Consider the following 25386-nt stretch of genomic DNA (forward strand, 5'->3'; position numbering starts at 1 on the left):
GCTGCCAATCTGGTGGGTTTAGGAATGAGCAGGCAAGGACGCCATCTTGTTTCTTGCTTCAGGCAGCAAAATGTTTTGAGCTGCCCACTGCTCTGCCCTCTTTTAAACCTGGTCACTCTAGTATAGCTCCTGCAGCTTTAACTGCTGTGATGAAGAGGGAATTTCACCAGGTTCTCCATATATACAAATGACACCTGCTGAAATTCCCTTTTCTATGCAACTGTTAAAGACACAGAAACACTGGCCTCCTTTTCATATGGTCACCCTACCCACTGGGTTTAAGGATACTTACTCCCGAGTAAGTGTGCATTACTTCCAAATCCATGTGTTTAGGATTACAGCCTATTTCTTGTCAAAATAGAGAGGTTTGAATTTTTGTAAAACTTTATTTTTACTAATACATGTCATGTGCATGCCCTGTTCCCTCTGGCAGTCAAACATGCTGGCAAACTGACACGAGACGCTCACATCAGTGAGACTTCTTTTTATTGAGGAACTCTCACGGTAACAGGCTTAATGGTTACACACTCTCCAAAACGCAGTTAAAGCTGAATGATGGTCAGAATGCTTTAGGCCCCATGCTTCAGGTTTCACAAAGGGTGTGTGTGTGTGGGGGGGAATTCTTGAAAGGCTGAGCAAACTATCCCAAAGGAGCTTCTCCAGACGCAGCATACGCTGGTAATCCATGGGGGTGTGACAAAAGCCAAAACAAGATCATGGGTAGGGTAAAGCACCCAGGTACAGGAGTCCCACGCTTTGTGCTTAGCACTGGCAACTCCCTGCCAACTGAGTCAGGCAGAGAGAAAGATCACGCACCAGTCAATCCCAGCCTGCCGAATGCTGAACCTGCACGTAACATTAGCTCTGGGGAAGCTCTCTTGCCACCTGAGTCATGCCAAACTCACACAATCCATAGCAAATGCAAGTCCAAGTCTATGAAAAGCCTCACAGTACTTTTCATGGCACAGTTCTTAGATATCCAAAGTCCAAATAGCAAAGCGTCCATGTGCAGAGTGCTTTCAAAGTCCCAAGCCAAGATGGAACCCAAAGCAGGAGGGATTTCAGGCCTGGCGTCAAGAGATGAAACCTAGCAAAGCTTTTTCAGCTTTGCACCAGCATTTAAAGTAGGGTGACCATATGAAAAGGAGGACAGGGCCCCTGTATCTTTAACAGTTGCATAGAAAAGGGGATTTCAGCAGGTGTTGTTTGTATATATGGAGAACCTGGTGAAATTTCCTCTTTATCACCACAGTTAAAGCTGCAGGGGCTATACTAGAGTTACCAGATTTAAAAGAGGGCAGGGCACCTGCAGCTTTAACTATTGTGATGAAGAGGAAATTTCACCAGGTTTTCCATATATACAAACGACACCTGCTGAAATTTCCTTTTCTATGCAACTGTTAAAGATACAGGGGCCCTGTCCTCTTTTTCATATGGTCACCCTATTTAAAGCCTATTCAAAGCCGCTTGACAGACAGGTCCTCTGACTTGTAAGTCATGCCCATGTAGCAACAGCGTGGGATGGCACAACCCACTAAAGTGACGCTTCCGTGGGCCCCACCTTTCCAAAACATTCCCAAGTTCCCAGAGAAGCTTTTTCCTGCTGCAAGGCCACAACAGGGAGTGAGAGCTGCTCTTATGAGAAACTCTGGCAAAGATAAGCTTGCAGAGACACTGACATTCTATAACTATTTCCTAATAAATCTACCTGTCTTAAACAAGGCCTCTGACCTTGTTGAAGACCTATACCTGACAATACATTTAAAATAAAAATACAAAAGCCTCAAGCAGGCTTCCTACAAACAATAAAAGCAGTGTATCAGACTAATCAAAGATCACAAAGAATAAATCACAAAATAAATTCCCCAATGTGGATAGGAATAAAGAAAAAGAGGAACATGGAATTTTAGTTTGGAAGGGACCTTGGAGGTGGGGTAGTTATCACGGCAGAACTCCTGTACACTTTAATAGTTGTATAGAAGAGGGAATTTCAGCAGACGTAGCTCATGTGAAAAACTGCCTGCTAAAATTCCATTTTTTACACAACTTTTAAAGGTGCAGATGCTCTTTCGTCTTTTGCTTCTGACCACCCTAGCAGAGAAGCAAGGAATATAAGGGAGATTCTAGCTATACAACTGCCAAGACATTTTGCTTGGTTGTACAGACTTCTGAGATGCCCTCAGTACTTTTGCAATGTGTGTGGAGATTAACGGCCCAGTCCACAAATCCTTAAATAAGCAACGAGCTGCATGTATGTTTATTTATCAAATCTATGTTGTCTCTTAAACCTGGGCTATTGAATTCAGGCTCTACACAGCTGTTGGTAACATAACAGCATTATTAAGCAGAATTTTGTAGAGCTTTTAGGATGGGCTCTTAACACAGGCCTGCAGCAGGTTTTTTCCTAGACCGTAGAAAGAGAGGAGAGTTCACAGTTAATGCTAGCTTCCTGCTGTAGCTTTGAGGATGTTGGATTCATTTCACTTAAATAGGATTGACGCTAGTTTATATTTTTTATGGATTGTTCATATTGATGAAAGTATAAGATAATGTGTAATACACAAAAGTTACTGGTCAATGATAGAAGCAAAGGTTCTCTTCAATATTTTCTTTTATATTCCACGTTATGTTAAAGATGCTAAAAAGATTAGCCCAAACATTAGGCTTGTGGCTGATGTGGTGCAGTAATAAATGAGCCTGATGGAGATGTATCAGTAACCCCAGGATCATTGGGAGGTTTTCCCTCGATTGTTCTTACTGCTGAGCTAATACTGTGAATGGCAGTGTGTTTTACCGTTCTCATGAGCGCCATAGGAGCTTTGAAGCAATGTAAAGTGCTTATATAGACTTTAAGGGATTCTGTCCTTATAATCTGATTTGTATTACTGTGATCTGCCTTGAGAACCTTTATAGCATTCAACTCACACTTAATGCCCTCCAGATGTGTTGGACTACAACTCCCAGAATCCCCCAGCCAACAATGCTTGCTGAGTGCTTTAGGGTGCAATCCAATGTATGTTGAGACAGTGTAGTGGATTTCCCTGACAACAGAAAAAAGTCCTACAACTCCCAGAGTATTCCCTAGCCAGTCATGCTGGGAGTTGCAGGACTTTTTCTGTCTAAACACTCATAATATTGCACCCTTAGAGTGCTTTACATGCCTATTTGGAATTAATTCTATACATGTTTACTCAAAATTAATTCCCATTGAGTTTAATGGTGGACTAAGATAATTGGGACAGCCACAATATTGAGAAATACAAATATTTCATTCATTCAATATATGAGTTACCTTACAGCCAATGCTCTCAGGACATACATAATAAAAACAAATACATAACAAATGGCAATAAATCCATAAAAACAAATGTAATTGCTACAAAAAGGAAACCTATGGAGCTGCCTTATATTGAATTACCATATTTCTTCGATTCTAAGATGCACTTTTCCCCCCATATAAACATTTCTAAAAACGGGGTGCGTCTTAGAATCGCGGGTGCGTTTATTATTTCTTCGAATCAAAGCTTTTTTCTGTTGGTGGTACTGAAATTAGTGTGCATCTTACAATCGAAGAAATACGGTAAGCCGTGGAGCCACTTAGCCCACTTCTGCTACTCCAGGGTTAGTTAGGTAACTCAGTGGCCCTGTTCAGAAGACACCATAAACCATGGCTTTAACCTCGGCGAATAAGGCTTTTATTCATTGAGGTTAAAGCCATGGTTTAAGGTGCTTTCTGAACAGGGCCACCGCCTTCTAGATATTTTAGACTACATATCCCACCAATACTGAACATTGAGTGTGCTGTCTTGGGGATGATGGGATTTGTCATCCGAAAATCTGCCTACCCCGGGTCTCTTCTGACGGGCAGAATCTTTAGAGATGCCCATGCAGAAGACTTTTCCATCACCTGCTAAGATCCTTTCAGCAGATCTGGCAGGGATTGGGATGGGGACGGTGGGAGAACCTGGGTCCTTTTGCCCCTCCCTTAGATGACCGTGAAGGCAAAGGAAAGGGCACGGAGCTTCAGGCGCTGCTGCCGAGCATGCGCGGGGGAAAATTGCGCGTGCTCAGTAGCACTCTCCGGTATGGGAAACATTTTCGCTTTCCTTTAGGGGCGGCGCGGGCACTTTTGACTCCTGCAGGAAAGGTCCTTCCGGCGAATCAGGATTTGTCGGAGCGACAAGGGAGGTAGGTGGACAGACCGGGGCGAAGGAATGTCGCCCGGCGGTTTTAACGGCCTGTCCCGCGACGCGAGCGGGCGAGCGAGGAAGCGCTTGAAGGGCGGCGTTAACGGTCTAGGAACGCGCGCGCGCGCCCCCTCGAGGTCGGGCGGGGATAACGCAGCAAAAAGGCGGGCGGGCCAAGGTGGGCCGTGCTTGTCATTATGCTTTCGCTCTGTGTGTGTGTGTGTGTGTGTGTGTGTGTGTGTGTGTGTGTGTGTGTGTGTGTGTGTGTGTGTGTGTGTGTGTGTGTGTGTGTGTGTGTGTGTGTGTGTGTTGTAAAAAGACAGGTTGGGGGGAACAGTTGGCTGTTCTGCCCCCCTCCCTCTGCTTTACGTAACCACAAACGCGCCCTTCCAAACACCTCCCGAGATTGACCCGTTTTAGTAGCGCTGCAGACACACCTCGCTGTGGCCATGAGGAAATATTCCATAATATTTCCTCGTGACCGTATTTATTTATTGCATTTTATCCTCATAACAACAACCCTGTGATGTAGGTTGGGCTGAGAAGCCTGTGACTGGCCCAAAGCCACCCAGTGAACTTCCATGGCTGAGTGGGGACAAGAACCCGGATCTCCCGACTCCCAGTCCAACACTCTAACCAATAATAATAATAATAATAATAATATATTTATTTCTTACCCACCTCTCCCTTTGGATCGAGGTGGAGAACAACATTAGAACAGGAATCAATACATCTTAAAATATCTTGATTTTACATGGATCTGGGTAGGCCTGCCGGAAAAGTCTAGTCTTTAAAGCTGCCTTAAAATCACACAGAGAGTTAGTTTTATGAATCTCCTCCAGCAGGCCATTCCACAATCTGGGGGAGACAGAAGAAAAGGTCCTCTGGGAAACTGACGTCAGCCTAGTTTTAGCTGACTGAAATAAGTTCACCCCGGAAGACGCTTACTCTGGTCACGGAAGCTCGTAGTCTTGGCTTTATATTTGACTCCTCGCTCTCCTTTACTCCTCACATCGAGGCAGTAGCTAAATCCTGTTGTTTCTTCCTGTATAATATTGCCAGGATTCGACCATTTTTGTCTGTCTCTTCTGCCAAGACTCTCGTTCACGCACTGGTTATCTCTCGGTTGGACTACTGCAACCTTCTTCTCTCTGGCCTTCCTTCATCTCACATCAGTCCGCTGGTCTCTGTCCACCACTCTGCCGCTAAGATCATCTTCTTGGCCCGCCGCTCTGACCATGTCACTCCACTTCTGAAATCTCTTCATTGGCTTCCAACTCACTCCAGAATCCAATATAAACTTCTCCTGCTGACCTTCAAAGCTCTTCACGGTCTAGCTCCTTCCTATCTCTCCTCTCTCATCTCACACTATTGCCCCGCTCGTGCTCTCCGCTCCTCTGATGCCATGCTTCTCGCCTGCCCAAGGACCTCCACTTCCCTTACTCAGCTTCGTCCTTTTTCTTCTGCTGCCCCTTACGCCTGGAACGCTCTTCCAGAACACTTGAGAACTACAAACTCAATCACTGCTTTTAAAACTCAGCTAAAAACTTTTCTTTTCCCTATAGCCTTCAAATATTGAGTTTGTTCTGACTCTATACTGTTTAGCTTCACCCTACCCGGTGCCTGTTTACACTTCCCTGTGCCTGTTCGCATTCTCCTTCCCTCTTTATTGTTTACTACAACTTATTAGATTGTAAGCCTACGCGGCAGGGTCCTGCTATTTACTGTGTTATCTGTACAGCACCATGTACATTGATGGTGCTATATAAATAAATAATAATAATAATAATAAAAGGACCTGAGTGTGCAGGGCGGACTGTATGGGAGAAGGCGATCCCGCAGGTAACCTGGACCCAAACCATTTAGGGCTTTAAAGGTAATGACCAACACTTTGTACTTTGCCCGGAAACTAATTGGCAGCCAGTGGAGTGATTTTAACGTTAGGGGAATATGCTCACCCCTAGATGTACCGGTGACCAACCTGGCTGCCATATTTTGAACTAGTTGTTTCCGAACTAGGTACAATGGTAGCCCTATGTACAGTGCATTGCAGAAGTCAAGCCTTGAGGTTACCAGCGTGTGCACAACTGTCTTTAGGTCTTCTGACTCTAAGAAGGGACGCAGCTGGCGTAGCAGCCGAAGCTGATAGTAGGCACTCCTGGCCCTCGCATCTACCTGGGCTGTCATTTGGAGCGACGGATCCAGATGACTACACCACACTGGCTGGATGGCCAATATACCCTGTCAGATTGCAGAGGAAGAGCCCCCAATGGAGGCTGGTGGCTCCAATGTTAGTGGGTTGATAAATCCTTTCTGGGTTTCAGTCAGTACTCTAAAGGAGCTGTCCAAGGTGAGAGGTACCTTTGGAGTTCTGACTGACATCTGGAGAGGATTCACTGCCCCACTAATACCAGTCTTCACTGAGTAGCCCTGTGAGTCTGTGGCAGGAAAAACAATAAAAGACCCTCATGGAACGTTTGAGACTGAGGGTGCTTCCAGACAGAAAGCACCTAGTGCTAACTGTTGAGAGGCAGAGGGCCAATTTTTCATCTTTTTTTTCCTTAACGGATTTTCTATTTATTTATTTATTGCATTTATATACCGCCCCATAGCCGAAGCTCTCTGGGTGGTTTACAATGGCAAGAAAAAGGCAGGAAAAGCAGAGGGGAAACATGGGAGGGTTACAAAAGGAAGAGATTGTCATTGGCCCCCCCTCTCCCTGGTCAAATTCTGTGAATGAGGCAGGATAATGGTGCGATAAAAGCCTTGTCTGGAAGCACCACTTCTATCATGAAATTGCCCTGCTTCATTCATGGAACTTTACAGGGGTCCCATTTGTAAACACACACATACCGCCATGTTTTCCAGCAACTTTCCACAAAAAATGCTTCCAGACAGAGGGCTCGTAGTGCTACCAACTAGAAGCCATTATGCAGTTATTCCATCTTTTTCTCCTTAATGATTTTTCTGCGCTAAGAAAAAAGATGGAAGAAGTGGTAGGGGAAACTTGGTAGGGTTACAAGTGGAATACAATGTCTTGACCCCCTGTAAAATTACATAAGAATGTAAGAAGAACCCTGCTGGGTCAGACCAAAGATCCAACTACTCCAGCATTCTGATCACGCAGGGGCCGACATCTCTTTCACACACTTGTGCCCAGTACCGCAGCCCTGCCCTCCTTTGCATCTGGTGCTCCCCTTTGTGGTTACGGGTCACTTCTGATGGTCTGTACAGCCTTGTAAGATGTCTAATTCAAGCAGCATTTTTCCTTATTTGCAGTGAAGAAATGAACTGGAGGGTAATGCTGACGCTGGAGAACTTGGCCCAGTTGCATCGTGCTTGCAGACAGCTGCATTCTCTGGCTTATGGGAAAGTACACCGAGCACAGTGGAAGCCTGTCCTGTCATCTGCCTACCCCATGTGCCCAGTTCAGCTGTGCCCTCTGCTCTGGCAGCCAGACACCAACTCACAATTGAGGCTTTTAACTACTAAGGAGGTAATTAACAGCTATTTCATTCTTCCTTCCAAGAACTCTTGTGCGCTTCTAGCTACTGCTGTTTATAGAGGGATCTTCAATGAATGCTGTGGAACAACGATTAATGAAAAAGAGATGTGTGCAAGTGTTTGAACTTTTCCCAGCAAATTCATGTGTGCTTCTGGCCCAGCCCATCTTGAAAGCTACAAACCTACAAGAGAAACTTGTCAAAAACGAGGTCTGAAAGGGTAATGTGAGACAACAAATTGGTTAATTCTTTATCTCTCAATTTTTTTTGAACCCGATAAGGAGAGGATCCTTCTAAACTCACTTTATGTTGTGCTCTACCCACCTTTCCCTGCACCAAGCATCAGCTCTCTGTTCAGTGGAGGGAGCACATGGAGATCTTTGCGCACAGCTGTGTATGTGCCGCTGTTGGCCAGAATGGACTATTGGAATAATCTCTAGCAGGAGCTGGCTTCAGTCTCACTCACTCACCAACCATGTCCAGCTTTGGGAAGGAACTGAATTGCCTGGAAAGTGTGACAGCCAAGAGAAACCTTGCGATGTCTTGTACTTCCTTGTGCTCACCAACTTCCAAGCTGCCCTCCATATAGTATAAGATCCCAGTTACCAGAACCAGAGTGTTGAACAAAAATCCTGTGCTCAATTATTTCATTATTTCTTTATTTTTATTTCTTAGTATTACATTTATATCCCACTTTTTTTCCTCTTGCAAGGAAGCCACAGTGGCTCACATGGTCCTCCTCTTCTCCATTTTATCCTCACAACAACCCTGTATGGTAGTTAGGCTGGGAGTCAGTGACAGGCCCAATCTTACTTATTTACTATGAATTTTGGAAAAAAGTTCATACCAGCTGTGGGATACGGTTCACGTACTCAAAGGCATTCCGTGTTTTCATTGATTTTTTTTAAAGCGGATTCCGATCAGATTGAAAAAGGCACTCTGCAGGTGCTCAGAGTTGTTTTAGTTTGAAAGAGGGGAGGGGAAAAACATTGTGTACCGTTCACTCTGTACAAGACCCTCAAGCAGCCCTGCATGGTCACCATATGTCCAATGGTCACCACCCAGAGAGCTTCGGCTATTGGGTGGTATAAAAATGTAATAAATAAATAAATAAATAAATAAATAATAAATGGCTGTGAGAAAAGGCATTATCCTGGCACTCAGATTCTCAGTATATTTACCTGGAGAAACAATCACCTGGATTTCAGTGGCACTTGTCACAATATTTTTGTGATGATCTATGATTTCAAATGTGACAAAAATCTAAAAATGCCTTTGGGTGTGAATGAAATGTGGGGAGAAATGCCTGCTTGACTGCATCTCTATCACCTCCAAATTAGAACTATTTCTGTTCATAAATGTTCAGACATGATGGGGAAGTGTGGAGATGGGGAATGTATTAATAACATCACATAACTTTGATTTAAAGATCATTTATAGCTTCTCTGGAAAGTGCTTCCTTTCCATTGAGCCCCGTGCACTTCTTGAATTGTTTTGCAGAGGAAGAAATCTGGCAAGGAGAAATTGCGAGCCATACAGTCGAAACCAGAGAAGCAGGAGGTTGAGATAAAGTCCAGCATGACTGTGGAAGACCTTGCAAAAGCTATGCATAAAGACGTAGGTGAGCCTGTTTCTTTGACTGAATGATGCATTGAATTTACTAAGGGAGCCATCCTTTTGAGCCTGCTCTCTACTGGCTCCTGCTTGAGGCCTTTGAGATTCAGCTTGGTACGTGAATCCCAAGAAGGGTTGCATATTTCCAGCTCACATGCAGCAGCATCTGCTATGGAACTGGAAGAAGGCAATATATTGCTGCCTGCCTGCCCTCAATTCCAGCAAAAGCCTCTTTATCCCAGGTTATGGCTTCCCGTCACACAAAAAGAGAGCACAGGGGGGGAAATTAACCTGATGGTTGACCTCGTATGTCCCTTCTTGAGCTTCTGTCTCATTTTTCAGGGACTTGAAGTTTGAACTAGGAATTGCCTGGCCCGAGGCAGGAATCTGGCCTAGTGAGCTTCCTGGGACTGTATGCGCTCCAGCCTCAGAGCCCACTGCAGGCATAGGTGTGCAACATTGCCACTTGAAGCCTTTGGACAGGCTTTCTATAAATCCTCTGAGCCTGGCTTTCTGTCCTTGCCTGGTTAACAGAGCGTTAGCTTTTATAACTTATGCCTTGGCCTCCAGCTCTCTGCTTCTAGGCTCAAAGTCCCCAGTTGGCTTTGGGAACGTTGAGAAGCAAAACACACACTCCAAGTCTAGATTCAAGTATAGAGACTCATAACCATGGCTTGATCTGGCAGCGCCTTTCAAGACATCACATAAGGGTGTCTTAATGCCAGGCTGCTGACCACTTCCTGGGACATTTTTTTCCTGAAGCTGCTGAGGGCAGTTGTGTCTGAGCAGCATTTTGTGGTTGGGGCTGATCTGCAGGACTTTTCAGAAAAGTGATGCGTTTGTTTCTGATGCATTCCCAGCCACTGTGCAAATGGGAAATTATGCTTGTGCTGTTCTAAATATTTCCTCATCTGTCCTCTCCACCCCTGTTCATACCAAAGAGGAGGAAGCCGAGGTTGCAGGTCCAGCCCAACCCATGTTGTCTATGTGGCAGGAGTTAACACTTTCAGCCCCCCAGAAAGGCCACTGGCTTTGCCCCACTTCCTATACAGAGTGTGGAACTGAGGATGCAAGAGGCTTGGTGCCCCAGGGGTGGGCTGTTGCTCAGTGCTAGAGAATGTAAAAAGTAGAAAGCTCTACTTTCAATCCCTGGTGCAGCTAAGTGATCTCAGGTTGTAAGGCTGGACAAGGCCCGTGCCTGAGACCTTGGGGAATTGCTTCCAGTCAGAGTAGGCAGCACTGGGCTCGATGAACTAATGGTCCTGCCCAAAATAAGGCAGCCTCTTCTATCCATAACCTCAGAGTCGCTTGAGCCAGAGGCACGGAGGAAAAAAAACTCAAAGCATTCTCTTTCAGTGATGAAGGTTATTTAGGAGTGGGTTATTCCTTCCACTCCTGGATATTCTAATCCCCATCTGTTAATCTGGGTTCAGATTTGCACCCCAGTGGGTAAAGCGCAAGGGCCACAGACTCAAGAATACAATTCACAAAAAACGAAGCCAGCTGTGTTGACCATGAGTTTAATTCCAAAATCCATATTAGTGTAATTATTATTATTATTTATTTATATAGCACCATCAATGTACATGGTGCTGTAATAGCTTTATTAAGCAAACCAAAAGATCATCCAAAATGCATAAGCTTTTTAAAACACCTTGCCTGATGAAGAGGTCTTGAGATTTTGAAAGCTTGTACATTTTTTGTGGAGACTTCAGTTGGCCTAATAAAGATATTATACCAATATGGATTTTGGAAAATTGTATCTGAATCAAATGTAACAGCCATACATTTTAGTCTATCATACTGCTCTGGTGTTTGCTGAATTCAATGATTCAGCATCCATTTCACCATCCACTGAAGCAAATGAACACTTAAAGCTGTGTTCAGCTTTCTTTTTTTCATTACATGCTACTTGGGTCAATTTCTCTCTCAATTTCACAGCCTTTCACAGGACAGGATACCAACTTCTGTGTCTCATATCTGCTGATTCATGAGTTCTGTAGTGGAGTTCATGTCACTCATCAGACCCTCTTAATTGTTTCAATATTTCCTGCCTTTCCAGTACCTCGAAGGCCTGTGAAGGAAATTTGTACAAGATGTCTTTCATCCTCGGGAGCATTCCTCAGCCATCTGCTTCCGATGTGCTTGAGCTACTTTCATCTGAGAAAAGTTTGAATTAAAGGAGTTTGCTATAGAATTAGTCCCAGAGAAATGCTTTGTGTGTGTGCATGTAGAAAACAATCCTTTGTTGTAATCCCTTTCAGCTGGCGTCATTTAGATATTCTTCACTGCATGAAATATATTAACAAAGGTGGTGGTGGTAATAATAATAAGGGCATTACAATACGTGATCTTTACACCAGAATCTGGCAAAATAGCAAGGTTTGAATCCTGTGACTATGCTGGTGGTGTCTACACTCCCATCCATGGACCATGGCCTATTATGTGACCAAGACTCTCTCCAGTTAGTGCTCCTTCATCACAGGGATCTTCCTGAAGTTGGAGCATTGCCCAATTCAATGTTCCGTTTCTCTACTCAGATCATATATATGAAGCCCTGCTAAACACAGACATTGATTTAGACTCACTTGAACCAGATTCGGTCTTAGATGAAATGAGGATCAGGGACGTTGTTAAAAAATCGGGCATGAAATACAAATGGGCCAAGTTGAAAGAAGAAAAAATAAAAGAGAACAAAGATGCTGTTAGGAGGTAAAAGTCTCTGGTTATTTGTTTTTCTGGTTGTCCATACACTGTTTTGTTTCTGTAACTTTTTTCCTTTCACTGCTCCCATTTCATAATCATGGTCTTTGAGATGCAGTTAATATGTTTGGATCCTAACTTTTTTGTGCCGTGAATGGAAGGATTAGAAACGGAATAAATAAATAAAAGAGGGGCCCTTTTTTGTGAGAACATCTCTGCTTAATTGAATGGAAACTCCTTTTGCTTATGGAGCAAAAGGTTAGGCTCCAAGCCTTGGAAGTGTCATTTTCAGCTTACGTAAAAACACATTGTTAGCCCACAAAATGTTTTACTTGCCTTTTACTGTGTTTTGTAGCATGTGGATCACCTGAAAAAAAAGAATAATCCTTAGCTTTTATATCTGTCTTCCCAAAGCTGGTGTCCTCCAGATGTGTTGGACCACAACTCCCATCAAATCCAGCCAGTATGGCCAGGCGACCCTACTAATGGGGGTTGATGGGAGTTGTAGTCCAAAACCTCTAGTGAGGGCATCAGGCTGGGGAAGGCTGATTTTGTGTTGTGCTTTCAATGTTCCTTGTATTTCACATACATGCCGAGTAATTCTTATAGAAGCAGCGTATGATAGGTAGGCAAGAATTGTCCCTATGTAGCGGATGCTGAAAGACCATGGCTTGCCTAAAACCACCTACAGAGTTTATTACTGTCATGAAATTTGAACCAGTGAGCTCAGTTCAAATTTTCTCACCCAGTATTCTGTGTCAAATCACCAAAAGAGCTGACTTGCAGTTTACAAAACCTCCCCGACTGGTCACCGCAAAGAAATCCTTATTTGCCACAGGCAACAAAGCAAGTGGCTATTAGGGAAGGGGCGAAACTCAGTGGTGGGGGCCCCTGCTTGAAAATCCCGGTTCAATCCCCAGCATCTCCAGGTAGAGCTGTGAAAGACCCCTATCTGAAACCCAAGAATCAGTAGACAATACTGAGCTAGGACTTGCTCTAAGGCAGCTTCCTGTGTTCCTGTTCATACTCCCAAATAAAACTCATAGAAGTCCTGAAACCTTCATGTGAGCATAGGCTTCGAAATGAAAACCTTTCCAAGACTTGTTAGCTCTTTTCACCCAGTGAATTATTATTATTATTATTATTATTATTATTATTATTATTATTATTATTATTATTATTATTTATATAGCACCATCAATGTACATGGTGCTGTACAGAGTAAAACAGTAAATAGCAAGACGCTGCCGCATAGGCTTACATTCTAATAAAACCATAATAAAACAATAAGGAGGGGAAGAGAATGCAAACAGGCACAGGGTAGGGTAAACAGGCACTGGGTAGGGTAAAACTAACAGTATAAAGTCAGAACAAAATCAAGTTTTAAAAGCTTTAGGAAAAAGAAAAGTTTTTAGCTGAGCTTTAAAAGCTGCGGTTGAACTTGTAGTTCTCAAATGTTCTGGAAGAGCGTTCCAGGCATAAGGGGCAGCAGAAGAAAATGGACGAAGCCGAGCAAGGGAAGTAGAGACCCTTGGGCAGGCGAGAAACATGGCATCAGAGGAACGAAGAGCACACTGAGAGAAATAAAACTCTTTGCTGTGAACTGGGCACCATGTTTCATTTAGGCATAAATTCATGCTTCCCCCTATTTTTGTAGGAAGAATAGATCTTGACAGGACTCTTGCTTTGAGCTGTTTCTGGTTACTGATGGTCACATGCAGAAATCATTGCTACTCAGGAATTTAAAACAAGAGGGGAATGTTAAGGAGAAACACAATGAGGGTTTCTTTTGTTTACAAACCAAATGTGTTGCTGTTCATTGCAGGCCTCCTGCAGATCCAGCTTTCTTAACCTCCAGGCCTCCGGTTGTTACCATACTGGGCCATGTTGACCATGGAAAAACCACGTTACTTGACAGCCTGCGAAAAACTCAAGTGGCAGCAATGGAGGCAGGAGGCATCACCCAGCATATCGGTGCCTTCCTTGGTAGGATTTATTTGAGTAAATTTGCGCTAATTATAATACTTGCTTGTCTTTATACTAGGGGTGGCAAGCTGTGCCCCTCCAGATAATGATGGACTAAAATTCCCATCATCCTTGACAGTTGTTCTTGCTGATGGGAGTTGGATCCCAACAACGGGATAGCCACCCTTGCTTTATATTTACTTTGCCAGAAAACATTGTTTAGTGCAATACTTTGGTTTGTTTGCTTTTTGTTGTGTGCCGTCTCTAGTATCCGAGGCAGTAAGCCTGTGTGCACCAGTTGCTGGGGAACATGGGCGGGAGGGTGCTGTTGCACCATGTCCTGCTTCTTCATCTCTAGCCGATGGCTGGTTGGACACTGTGTGAACAGAGTGCTGGGCCAGATGGACCCTTGGTCCTGCATCTGGGGATAATAATAATGGGATCCTATGCAGGGGTATTGTAAGAATTAAAACAAGATCATGCATACGAAGTGCTGAGAACCTCAAAATCTATATAAAAGCATATTGATATAAGAAAAAAAGGGGACCTAAGTGCCAATGTAGTGTTAACAAGGTTCAAATAAAGCTCCCTGATCTGCCCAAGAACAAGAAACTACATCTCAACCCAATCTATTTCCTACAGTGTCAAAAAGCAGCTTTGAATCTTAAGGGTCCATTCTTCAGTGGAGCTTGGACTGCAACCAAGTGACTGTATCAAATTCAAATGTTTTCAGCAGACATCTCTGCTAGAAACCAGAGTTTAGCTCAGCCTGGATGTGTGGACTACAACTCCCATAATTCCCAGAGAGCATGGCCGGCCCCTAGATTGAGGTAGGCTGGTGTATGAGGAATTGCAACCTTGACAGAAGTAGTGCATTGTATGGGATGTTCTATGGAACTGGTTCAAGGGGCACAGAATTCTTGTTCATAAGGGATTGTGTGTCCATTTTTGTTCTTGCAGTGGATTTGCCTTCTGGAGAAAAGATAACGTTTCTTGATACTCCTGGCCATGCTGCTTTTTCAGCCATGAGGGCGAGAGGTACAAATGTCACGGATATTGTTATATTGGTGATAGCCGCAGAAGATGGTGTGATGAGGCAGACTCTGGAATCTATTCAACATGCTAAGAATGCCAAAGGTACAGCAGACTTTGTTTTGCCGGGGGAGTGAAGGGGCGGGGGCAGAGATAAGTCCCACTGTTCATATACTGTTCATAGCCACTGAATGTTCTTCCATACGGTCCTGAGCCTTAGGTGCACAAATCAGATACATATCTTTATGTTGCTCCTTTTGAAATGATAAAAACGAAGCAACTTAGAAGTCCTTCCACTCGTTGGAACTGTAGGTTCGGAAAACCTCCTTGGCTGTGTTTGGACCTCCCCATTTCTTCTTTCTCAGTTCCAATTATTGTTGCCATCAACAAATGCGACAAGCCTGAAGCTGATCCCGACAGGATAAAGAAAGAACTTCTGGCTCACGATGTGGTTTGCGAAGAGTACGGAGGAGACGTCCAGGCTGTCCATATCTCCGCTCTAAAGGTAACGCAAACCAACCTCAGAGCTGTCCTTGTGCTAAATGCGGCTCACGTGTGGGCTTTATTTCCAGAAAATGAAAGCTGGATCTTGAAGCCGAGTAGTGCACAGTTTTCAGGGTGGGTTTACACGGACAGTTACTTCCACTGCGAGCTGACATCCTGGAAATCAACATTAAACAAGATGATGCAAAGGGCGTAGCAAGCGTAAAGACTGAAAACTTACAAACTCAAGTTGGCCTCTGATCCAGCAGCGTCTTTCTGCTCATCAGGTGTAAATCAACAGATTAGTAGATTAATCAACTAAACTTGTAGCTGATTGATTTGTGAGAGAATTACTGAGGGCAATTTGTGATGGGTGAGGCTGAATAAACCGCTTAACGAAATATGGGCGGGCGCACAGTCATAGCTGCCATATAGCTGTTCGTGGAAGCTGCTGTAGTGAGGTGGGAGAAAAGTCCACAACTAGGCATTACCTTTATTAGGACCCACCAAAATCCTGCAAAAGTATGCAGACTTTCGAGTTCTTCAGAACTCTTCATCAAGATACAAAAAAGCATGGGATGAAGAAAGAAACATAAAAGTCCCCAAATTAAACCAGATAATCTGAGATATTCGTGTATGGTGTTTCTCCATACAGATTAGATTCCCCCCATGCCATTGCAAATGCCCCAAACAACCCCACCACCACCAGTAAGAAAATAAAAGTTGCATGGAGAAAACTGGACTAGGCTGATGCATGTTAAGAGTTCCTGCACACGGATACCTGGCCACATGATGCTGTCTCTTCCATGTAGAGTGATTTAACGCAGCCTCCGTTTGGAGGCCATGACTGTGCCCTATCCCTAATTTGCCTTCTATGCAGCAGTTTAGACTTTCAATCTACAATTCTGCTGCATTAATACAACGTTAATTTCTTTGACCCTGTTGTGATCCCTACTTCTTTCTGGATTGTGTAATTTGTAGGGTGACAACTTGATGGCTTTAGCAGAGGCAACTGTCACTCTTGCTGAGGTGTTGGAACTGAAGGCAGACTGCAAAGGCCTGGTCGAAGGTACCATAGTGGAGTCTCGCACAGATAAAGGGAAAGGGTAAGCCACAGGCATGTGCCTTTTTTTCTTCATCATTTCATGCCAGGATTTCCTATTTTCTTGGCTTTGGGTTGCATTGGAATTTCCAAAATCCAAACAACCCACCCATCCACACACTTCATTTGCAAAAAAAAAAAAAGTTCAAGAAGATCTCGTATTGTTAAAAAAAAATCTGTGAATTATTCTTTGTTGATTTTAAAACTTAAATGTTTTGCATAAAACAGATTTCTTCTAAATAAAATCAGGAGGATTTGTTGATTTGGATCCAGTAGCTTGCACTCTAGCATTGCATTAATAAAATCAGTGTGAAACTCACATAGATATTTGCCCTTGTGAAGAACTGCTCTAGTGTTGGATAGGGACCAAGGGGGCCTACTTAAGAGGAGACCTCAGTCAGTCCTGAGTGTCTGTGAGCTAGTCATTATCTCCAGGCTAACCTACCAAACAGGGTTGTTGTGCAGATAACTTGGGTGGGGCAGGGGGACATATGTACACTGCCCTAAACTATTTAGAGGAAGAACACAGTACAAACGTGATGAACAAATGTTAAAGTAAATAGAAAGCATGTATTGTGAATATATTTGTGTATTAAAGTATACATATCTCACATTTTGTACCAGAATAATTCAAGGCAGCTCACAACATCTTTTAAAAATACACATATTAAAAGCCTTAAGTTAGTTGTGAATGTGAACCCAGATGTAATTTTCTCTCCTTTGTCCTCCCTGTCCCCAGTCCAGTGACCACTGCCATCATCCAAAGAGGTACTCTGAGAAAGGGATGTATTCTGGTTGCTGGAAAAAGCTGGGCCAAAGTGCGCCTGATGTTCGATGAGAATGGCAAGGCCATGGAAACTGCTTCTCCGAGCAGGCCGGTGGAGATTGTAGGGTGGAAGGAGATCCCGTCAGCAGGAGAGGAAATCCTTGAAGTAGAGTCTGAGGTACTTCAGGCTTCTCGTTTTAGGATTTAAACTTAGTGTTCCCCGGGTTGGTTCTGTCGTGGGACAATTAACCTAGGTTCCAGGCAATAGGGGCCAGCTGTAGGGACGAGATACTGGAGAGAAGGAACAGCATAGTCCTGTAGAATGAATAACTACGGATTGGCTTCAACTGCTGCAATGCAAGGAAGTATTAACAGCACTGAAACTGTTAGGACTTGTTTCCTTCCACCCCATTACCTGGATGGTGTTTTGGTGGAAGGGCTCCCGCTCATTTCTGCCCCATGTCCTCATTCTGAGCCCATCGCAGGTAGTGCAGCTGTAGAAGACAAAATAGGCCCCATGTTCCCTCTGCACAGAGGATGCATTTACACAGAGGGTGCACTAACAACTGTTGGGGGCCATTGGCACATACCATATGCCGCTTTCGTACAGCATTCGTTGTGCTATATCCTGCTTGGTGTAGATGTGTCATGGTTCCCAATAGTTGTCAGTGCGCTCCAGTACCACTATAAAGCAGTAGTGTGGCTCCTGCCTTTTATATACCACTTTCATACTGCTTTCATAGTGGAATATCATGCTTGGTGTAGATGAGCTCCACCCACCCACCCCTCTCTCTCTCTCTCTCTCTCTCTCTCACACACACACACACACACACACACACACAGAGAAGAACAGAACTTAGGATCCAAGCCATAGTGGTAAACTAGATGGACTTACCTGGTTTGATCCAGAGAACTAATTCTTTTGTTCTTCTGCTAAGCAAAGGGCTCATGAAGTTATCGAGTGGAGAACCTACGTCGAACAGCAAGAGAAAGGGAAGAAGGATCTAGACGTCATAGAAGCAAAGCAGAAGGCGCACAAGGATGCCTACAAGAAGGAGCAAGAGGGGCTGACCAACATGACCTGGAGACAGAGAAGGGCGGCCTTGTTCAGAGCCAAAAGGCACCTCATGGTGATGCGGCCGAAAGAGAAAACTGAAAGCGACAAAAACATGCTGCCTATCATTATTAAAGGTAGAGTCCATTTCTGCTGAGGTTTCATCCTGTTGTTCAGAGCTGCGCTGTGGATGCTTGAGCTTTTGAGCCTGAACACACACACACACACGTACACACACCACTCCCACACACCCCATCTAGGCACAACAGTGAAGTCCAAGCTTTGGTTCCAGCTCGCCTGTAATAGAAAAAAAAATGCAGGGAGAACCAGGACTAAACACTGTGCTTCTTCCTCCATAACAAGCTAAGCTACAGGTTGGAGGCAAAAGAGGGAGATTGGGGTGGCTTGAATCTATAAAAAGGCCTCTGGGAGAGCCAGAGAAGAAGCTAGAAACAGAACCAATAGGAGTAGACTCTTCTGGGACTTTGCGAAAAGAGACTAGAAAGAGGAGCTCAGTTTTAGGCAGCCAGTTCCCAGCGTGAGACATTGGACTCAGAAGGCACAACTCCCAATCCACGAGAAGAAAGTATGAAGCGCAACATGCAGGTAAAATTTAACTGGAATCGAAACTGGTGCCTGTCTTGATTGATAATGGCCCTATGTGTAGACTATGGAACATGAACTCCAACCAGACTCTCAGCCCAACCCACCTCACAGGGTTGTTGTTGTGAGAATAAAAATGGAGAGTTGGAGGATTATGTATCCCGCCTTGGGTTCCTTGGAGGAAGAAAGGCGGGATATAGATGCAATAAATAAATAAACCACCCCACAATATTTAAAGTAGGCTACTGGAAAGGCTTGGAGGTGTTTCCCCCCCCCCCCACTTTTTTCACAAATGAGGCAAAATCCATGAGGTGTAGTCATTGCTTGGTTCCCACTCACTTGATTGAGACGTGCACAGCTTAAGCTCCTGAAGGATTATTATTGGTAGTTGATGCACTACTATCTTTTTCTTTGGGTCTACCTGTCATTTCCCATCCTCCACACTGAAATTAACTAGGACTCGTGTTCCCCCCAGGTGATGTTGATGGCTCTGTGGAAGCCATTTTGAATATCCTGGACACCTATGATGCCGATGAGGAATGTGAATTAGACGTGATCCATTGTGGGGTTGGAGATATTAGTGAAAATGACATAAATCTTGCGGAAACATTTAAAGGTAAAGTGTGGTCATATGAGGTGCTTAGTATGAAATTGTGTGGCTAAGTTTGCTGAACAGCTAGAGGCTTTTGAATGTTGTCTTTCAGGTAATTAGCAACTCGGTAATTAATCATAAATTGTGCACAAAGTGTGCTGCAGTGACTGCATGTAGTGTCCCTACATTCCCATCCACACTGCAAGATATATGGGAAGGCAAATCCTTCCTTCCTTCCTCCCGCAGTGTAGTATCAATTAGATTGTGTCTAGATGCCCACCTGATGCCATCTGTTGGGGCTGCACATAAGGTTCCTGGCACAGGTATGGGAGCCATATACACCATCCTGACTTCTAAATGCTGCACACGTAGGATTGGGGCAGTCCTGTATTGCCACCTTCCATGTAAAGGTACAAAGAGGAATCTGATTGAATAGGCGGTGGAAAATAAAAGGTTGTTTAATGTCACTTTTGAAAGGGCTGTGTGGGTTGTGTGTGAGTGAAAATCGGGGAATTCAGGACACAAATTTTAGCATGATAATTTCCTTTTTTATTTAAAGGAAGTTTTGTTTTTTTCAATGAAGTCTCTCTAGCTATCATGGCTATGAAGACAGATTTGAAAGTATGAGCTAGCTCATATGTAATACTAAACCGTGATTTAGCACCTCATGGGAAAGTCTGAGGAAACCATTCAGCCTGCACATTCTTCTCTCTCTTTCCCCACAGGTGAGAGGACTTTGGCAGAGTTGAGTTTCACTTTCCACAAAAAGCTTGTTGGTATGTACAGATCAGAAATTGTGGTTTAAACCAAACTCTGGTCAGTTTCCAAGCAAGCCGACTTCAAACCATGGGTCCTTGAGCAGGCTTGTTTAACTAACCAGAGTCTGACACTATTCAGACAACATGCTAAGCCATGGTGGTTAAGTATTTTGAGCTAAACAGTATGGCTTAGCATGTCAATGTGAACCATTCCCAACTATGGTAGCTACATAGTGAGTGTGTTCAAATCGTGGCTAACCATTTGCTATAAAAGGGTTAGCGGCCTAAGCATGGCTTAGCATGTTGTCTGAACAGTCCCTTTGTTTTAAACCACAACCGATCTCTGGTTTGTACATACTGATCCTGATCAGACCACACACTAAGCCACAGTGGTTAAGCATTGTGAGCTAAACATTATGGCTTAGCATGTCATGTGAATCTTGACTTAGCATGGTGGCTACATAACTATGGTTTAAAAATGCTCACCAACCATTTGCTGCAAAAGGGTTAGCAGCCTAACCATGGCTTGGCATGTTGTCTGAACAGGCCCCTTGTTTTAAACCATGATCTCTGGTTTGTACCTAGCTTTTGTGGAAAGTGAAACTAAACTCTGCCGAAGTAGTCCTCTCAGCTTCAAAGGAGGAGAGGGAATAATAGAATAGCAGAGTTAGAAAGGACCTACAAGGCCATCGAGTCCAATGCAGGAATCTACCCTAAAGCATCCAAGACAGATGGTTGTCCAGCTGCCTCTTGAAGGCCTCTAGTGTGGGAGAGCCCACAACCTCCCTAGGTAACTGATTCCATTGTCGTACTGCTCTAACAGTCAGGAAGTTTTTCCTGATGTCCAGCTGGAATCTGGCTTCCTTTAACTTGAGCCCGTTATTCCGTGTCTTGCACTCTGGGAGGATCGAGAAGAGATCCTGGCCCTCCTCTGTGGGACAACCTTTTAAGTATTTGAAGAGTGCTATCATGTCTCCCCTCAGTCTTCTCTTCTCCAGGCTAAAAATGCCCAGTTCTTTCAGTCTCTCTTCATAGGGCTTTGTTTCCAGACCCCTGATCATCCTGGTTGCCCTCCTCTGAGCATGCTCCAGCTTGTCTGCGCCCTTCTTGAATTGTGGAGCCCAGAACTGGACGCAGTACTCTAGATGAGGCCTAACCAGGGCCGAATAGAGAGGAACCAGTACCTCACGTGATTTGGAAGCTATACTTCTATTAATGCAGCCCAAAATGGCATTTGCCTTTCTTGCAGCCATATCGCACTGTTGGCTCATATTCAGCTTGTGATGAATATCACAAGGGGGTTGAGCTTCATGTAGGCTCATCCATGTGGTGCTAAACCATGGTTTAGTGTAGGGGAGGCAACCTTTTTGGGCCATGGGCACATTTGGCACTACCACAAATGGCTGCCATGGGAGGCATGGCAAAGGACAAGTAACCTGCCTGGAAGACTGAATGCAATGCAAAGGTGAGGTCTAAGCCCCAATACACTAAACTATCCCAGTTGCCAGTAAGAAAATGTTTTGTTTTCTTTTAAGTGGGAGGGCTAAAGCACTTAGGCAAACACCAAGAAAGTGTCTGGGAACTCATTGGTACCCATGGGCACCACATTGCCTGTTCCTAGTTAGTATGTATAGACTGCCCTTATGAGCGATGCGTGGGGAAATTTCAGAAGCTACAGACAGGGGTTCAGTAGATTTCCAGTAGCCAAGCCCCCCTTCCCCACGACTTGCACCACTACAGTAAATCATGTACAAGAAGCAAGTACGTGCCAATGGGCATGATTTATTTGGGTTGCAAAATCCAGCTTTTCTTGGTGCAGAGTTTGTTACCTTGGTACAGAACTTTGGGTTTTCTTTTCTGTAGCAAATATCTTCCTATCTTTAGTATTTGAAATATTGCTACGTCATTTTTTTTTAAGGAAAAAATATTTTACATTTACTCTTTTTGTCGACTTCTTAGGTGTTATATATGGATTCAATGTGAATGCAAGTAAATCCATTCAGCAGCTGGCTACTAAGAAGGGAATAAAGGTGAAAATGCACAACATTATCTACCGGCTTGTTGAAGACTTGCAGGACGAGCTGAGCAGCAGTTTACCCTGTGTCGTGGAGGAGCATGTATTAGGTATACCTCTGAATTCCAGATGCTGGGGGTGCGGGGGTGTGTGCTGTTGATTCTTATGCCCTGCAGTTGGGCTTCCCAGAAGTATCTGTTTGAGCACTGTGGGAAACAGGAGCGTGGACTACATGGACTCTCTGTGTGATCCATCACGCCTCTTCTTACGTTCAAATCGTAGTAATAGAATGACTGTTCCTAAAGTACTGATATTCATGAAGTGGTAAAAATTATCTACAGGGCTTTCTATTTCCTCTGGAAGTAAAAGCAAAAGGACAGGATGTCATGTTTGTTTGCAGAAATTCCACTTCCTGAGAATCTCAGTTCTGTTTTTTAAAACAAGTTTCTAGGCTTTATCATTACCAAGATATGCTTAATTCTGACCCAGTTTGCACAACATGACGTTAAATAACCTCCGGTGAGCTGCAGTGTGTGTCAGGCACATACAGTTGCCTTTTTGAATATTCAACCCACAATCGGGGCGGTTGGGGATTGCACTGCGTTGTGTGAAACAATCACCATGGGTTATTCAAAGGTTAAACAAACCTCATATAACCCTTGATTAGTAGTAGAGTTGTGCGAGGATTGTTTAACCCTCAAATAACCCACAGTGGCCGGGTGTGCAGAATGCAGGATTGAATATTCAAAATGGCAGCCACACACACAGAGGATTAATAACCCATGATTATTATTATATTATTATTATTATTATTTATTTATATAGCACCATCAATGTACATGGTGCTGTACAGATTACACAGTAAATAGCAAGACCCTGCCGCATAGGCTTACAATCTAATAAAGTTGTAGTAAACAATAAGGAGGGAAAGAGAATGCAAACAGGCACAGGGAAGTGTAAACAGGCACTGGGTAGGGTGAAGCTAAACAGTATAGAGTCAGAACAAACTCAATATTTAAAAGCTATAGGGAACAGAAAGGTTTTTAGCTGAGTTTTGAAAGCTGTGATTGAGTTTGTAGTTCTCAAGTGTTCTGGAAGAGCGTTCCAGGCGTAAGGGGCAGCAGAAGAAAAAGGACGAAGCCGAGTAAGGGAAGTAGAGGTTCTTGGGCAGGCGAGAAGCATGGCATCAGAGGAGCGAAGAGCACGAGCGGGGCAATAGTGTGAGATGAGAGAGGAGAGATAGGCAGGAGCTAGGCCGTGGAAAGCTTTGAAGGTCAACAGGAGAAGTTTATATTGGATTCTGGCGTGAATTGGAAGCCAATGAAGAGATTTCAAAAGTGGAGTGACATGGTCAGAGCGGCGGGCCAAGAAGATGATCTTAGCGGCAGAGTGGTGGACAGAGACCAGCGGACTGATGTGAGACGAAGGAAGGCCAGAGAGAAGAAGGTTGCAGTAGTGAACGAGAGTCTTGGCAGAAGAGACAGACAAAAATGGTCGAATCCTGGCAATATTATACAGGAAGAAACGAAGCGAACCAGGCCATATGTTGCTAATGTCTGCTGAAATCTCAGTGCAGAGGGACGGCTGAGAGTTTCATGTGGCTTTGTGTCCTGAGTTGTTCTTGGCCTTTCCCCATGAGTAGCAAAACCAGAATAAATTATGCAAAATAGTGAAAGCTTCTGGATAATTCAAAAGGGGAGTGAATGCCGTTTTGCTCAATTACATATCTTAAAATAGTGTACCAAATTCAGCTTTCCTTGTCAGGTAATTTGGAAAGTCTGGTGCAGGAAGAATTAGAAGTTTCATGTCCTTTTAAGGAGCAGAATGCCTAGAGTTTAAACTTTAGTCATGATTCTCATGCATCCTTTTATTTTTCCTTAGGGGAAGCTGCTGTTTTAGCAACCTTTGAAATCACAGAAGGCAAAAGTAAAGTTCCAGTAGCTGGCTGCAGAGTACAGAAGGGGCAGTTAGACAGGAAGATGAAGTTTAAACTAATTCGTAATGGAGAAGTTATTTGGACAGGTGAGTAAAGCATCTCCCTTACTGGGTCATTAATTTTGTCACCCAGATTCTCACAGTGTTGTTCAAATCAATAAGGATACTCCTTCATTAGGTCTTGAGCGGATGCTGGTATTTTATAACTGTTGCCCCTGGCCCCAAAGCTGAATATTTTGGTTATTAGTTTTGTACTTAATCTGGCAGTCTAAATAATTTTAAGCATCTCTGTATGCCAAATAAAGTGTGAGCCATCAGAAATTCTGTCACGCTCCTGCCCCAATACTTCATTTTAGCATAAAATGCCCTGAAGTGCTGTAACTTACTAATTCACTACAAGATGCAAGGATTTTGGATTTAAACAGCTCTGCAGCCTATGCTCTTTCTCACCCTCTAATAAATATTGCATTGGAATGCTTGCTTACTTCTGTCTTTTTTGCCTAGGATGCTTATCATCACTGAAGCACCATAAGGATGATGTCCCCATAATCAAGACCGGCATGGATTGTGGACTTAGTTTGGATAAGAACATAGAGTTTAAAGTTAGAGATGAGATTATTTGTTTCAGCGAAAAGGAAATTGAGCAGAAGACTTCTTGGGACCCAGGATTTTAAATCTTAAAACAACCTAAGATGTGATGGACTGGAAATGTAGAGTTTAACCTTAATTATGGCTAATCTTCAGTGTCATAAGAATAGAGCCTTTTGGGAAGCAGCTTCCATTGTAAATAGGAACGGGGGTGTCATTTTTTAATTAGTGTTGTACCTAACACACAACTTCAATGAAAAAACCTGTGGAAGATACAATCATTATGGTGGTAGGGTGAAATAATACTGGGACATACTCGAACAGCCACTTGGATTCATGTATTGTGACAGGAGTACTGAATTTAAATACCCTGAAACAAGTGCTTAATAAAGGGTAAGCCAAAATAAAACAATTTTGTTGAGTAGCAGTGTGTGCTCAGTTAGTTATGAGGTAAGGGAATCGAGGATGGAAGAACCGTCCTCTTGCC

The 25386-nt window shown here is 43.8% G+C and overlaps 1 protein-coding gene across 4 annotated transcripts; it reads left to right on the forward strand.

Annotated features, from left to right (window-relative positions):
* Positions 1 to 4104: 4104 nt before the first annotated feature.
* On the forward strand, positions 4105 to 25323 carry MTIF2 (mitochondrial translational initiation factor 2). 4 transcript variants are annotated; one of them, XM_063123808.1, is made up of 14 exons: positions 4105 to 4188; positions 7467 to 7683; positions 9191 to 9311; positions 11845 to 12016; positions 13833 to 13993; positions 14933 to 15109; positions 15370 to 15509; positions 16469 to 16593; positions 17329 to 17533; positions 18294 to 18546; positions 19488 to 19628; positions 22322 to 22486; positions 24258 to 24398; positions 24816 to 25323. In XM_063123808.1, exons 2-14 carry the CDS (start codon positions 7474 to 7476, stop codon positions 24983 to 24985), a joined length of 2181 nt encoding a protein of 726 aa, XP_062979878.1. In that variant the 5' UTR covers positions 4105 to 4188; positions 7467 to 7473; the 3' UTR covers positions 24986 to 25323. The 4 variants fall into 4 exon arrangements, with proteins under 4 accessions (XP_062979878.1, XP_062979880.1, XP_062979879.1 ...); XM_063123810.1 differs by having other exon boundaries at positions 4165 to 4192; positions 7472 to 7683; XM_063123809.1 differs by having other exon boundaries at positions 4173 to 4192.
* The last annotated feature ends 63 nt before the right edge of the window (positions 25324 to 25386 follow it).

This window comes from Elgaria multicarinata, chromosome 4 (assembly GCF_023053635.1).
Source record: "Elgaria multicarinata webbii isolate HBS135686 ecotype San Diego chromosome 4, rElgMul1.1.pri, whole genome shotgun sequence".
In the NCBI taxonomy this organism is placed as follows: Eukaryota; Metazoa; Chordata; class Lepidosauria; order Squamata; family Anguidae; genus Elgaria; species Elgaria multicarinata.

Excerpts from the sequence above, each read along its gene's own strand:
- MTIF2 (XM_063123808.1), top strand. The coding sequence starts at position 7,474 with ATGAACTGGAGGGTAATGCTGACGCTGGAGAACTTGGCCCAGTTGCAT. Across the intron at positions 13,994-14,932 it reads GCATATCGGTGCCTTCCTTG|TGGATTTGCCTTCTGGAGAA; the intron begins GTAGGATTTATT and ends TTGTTCTTGCAG. Across the intron at positions 15,110-15,369 it reads ACATGCTAAGAATGCCAAAG|TTCCAATTATTGTTGCCATC; the intron begins GTACAGCAGACT and ends CTTCTTTCTCAG.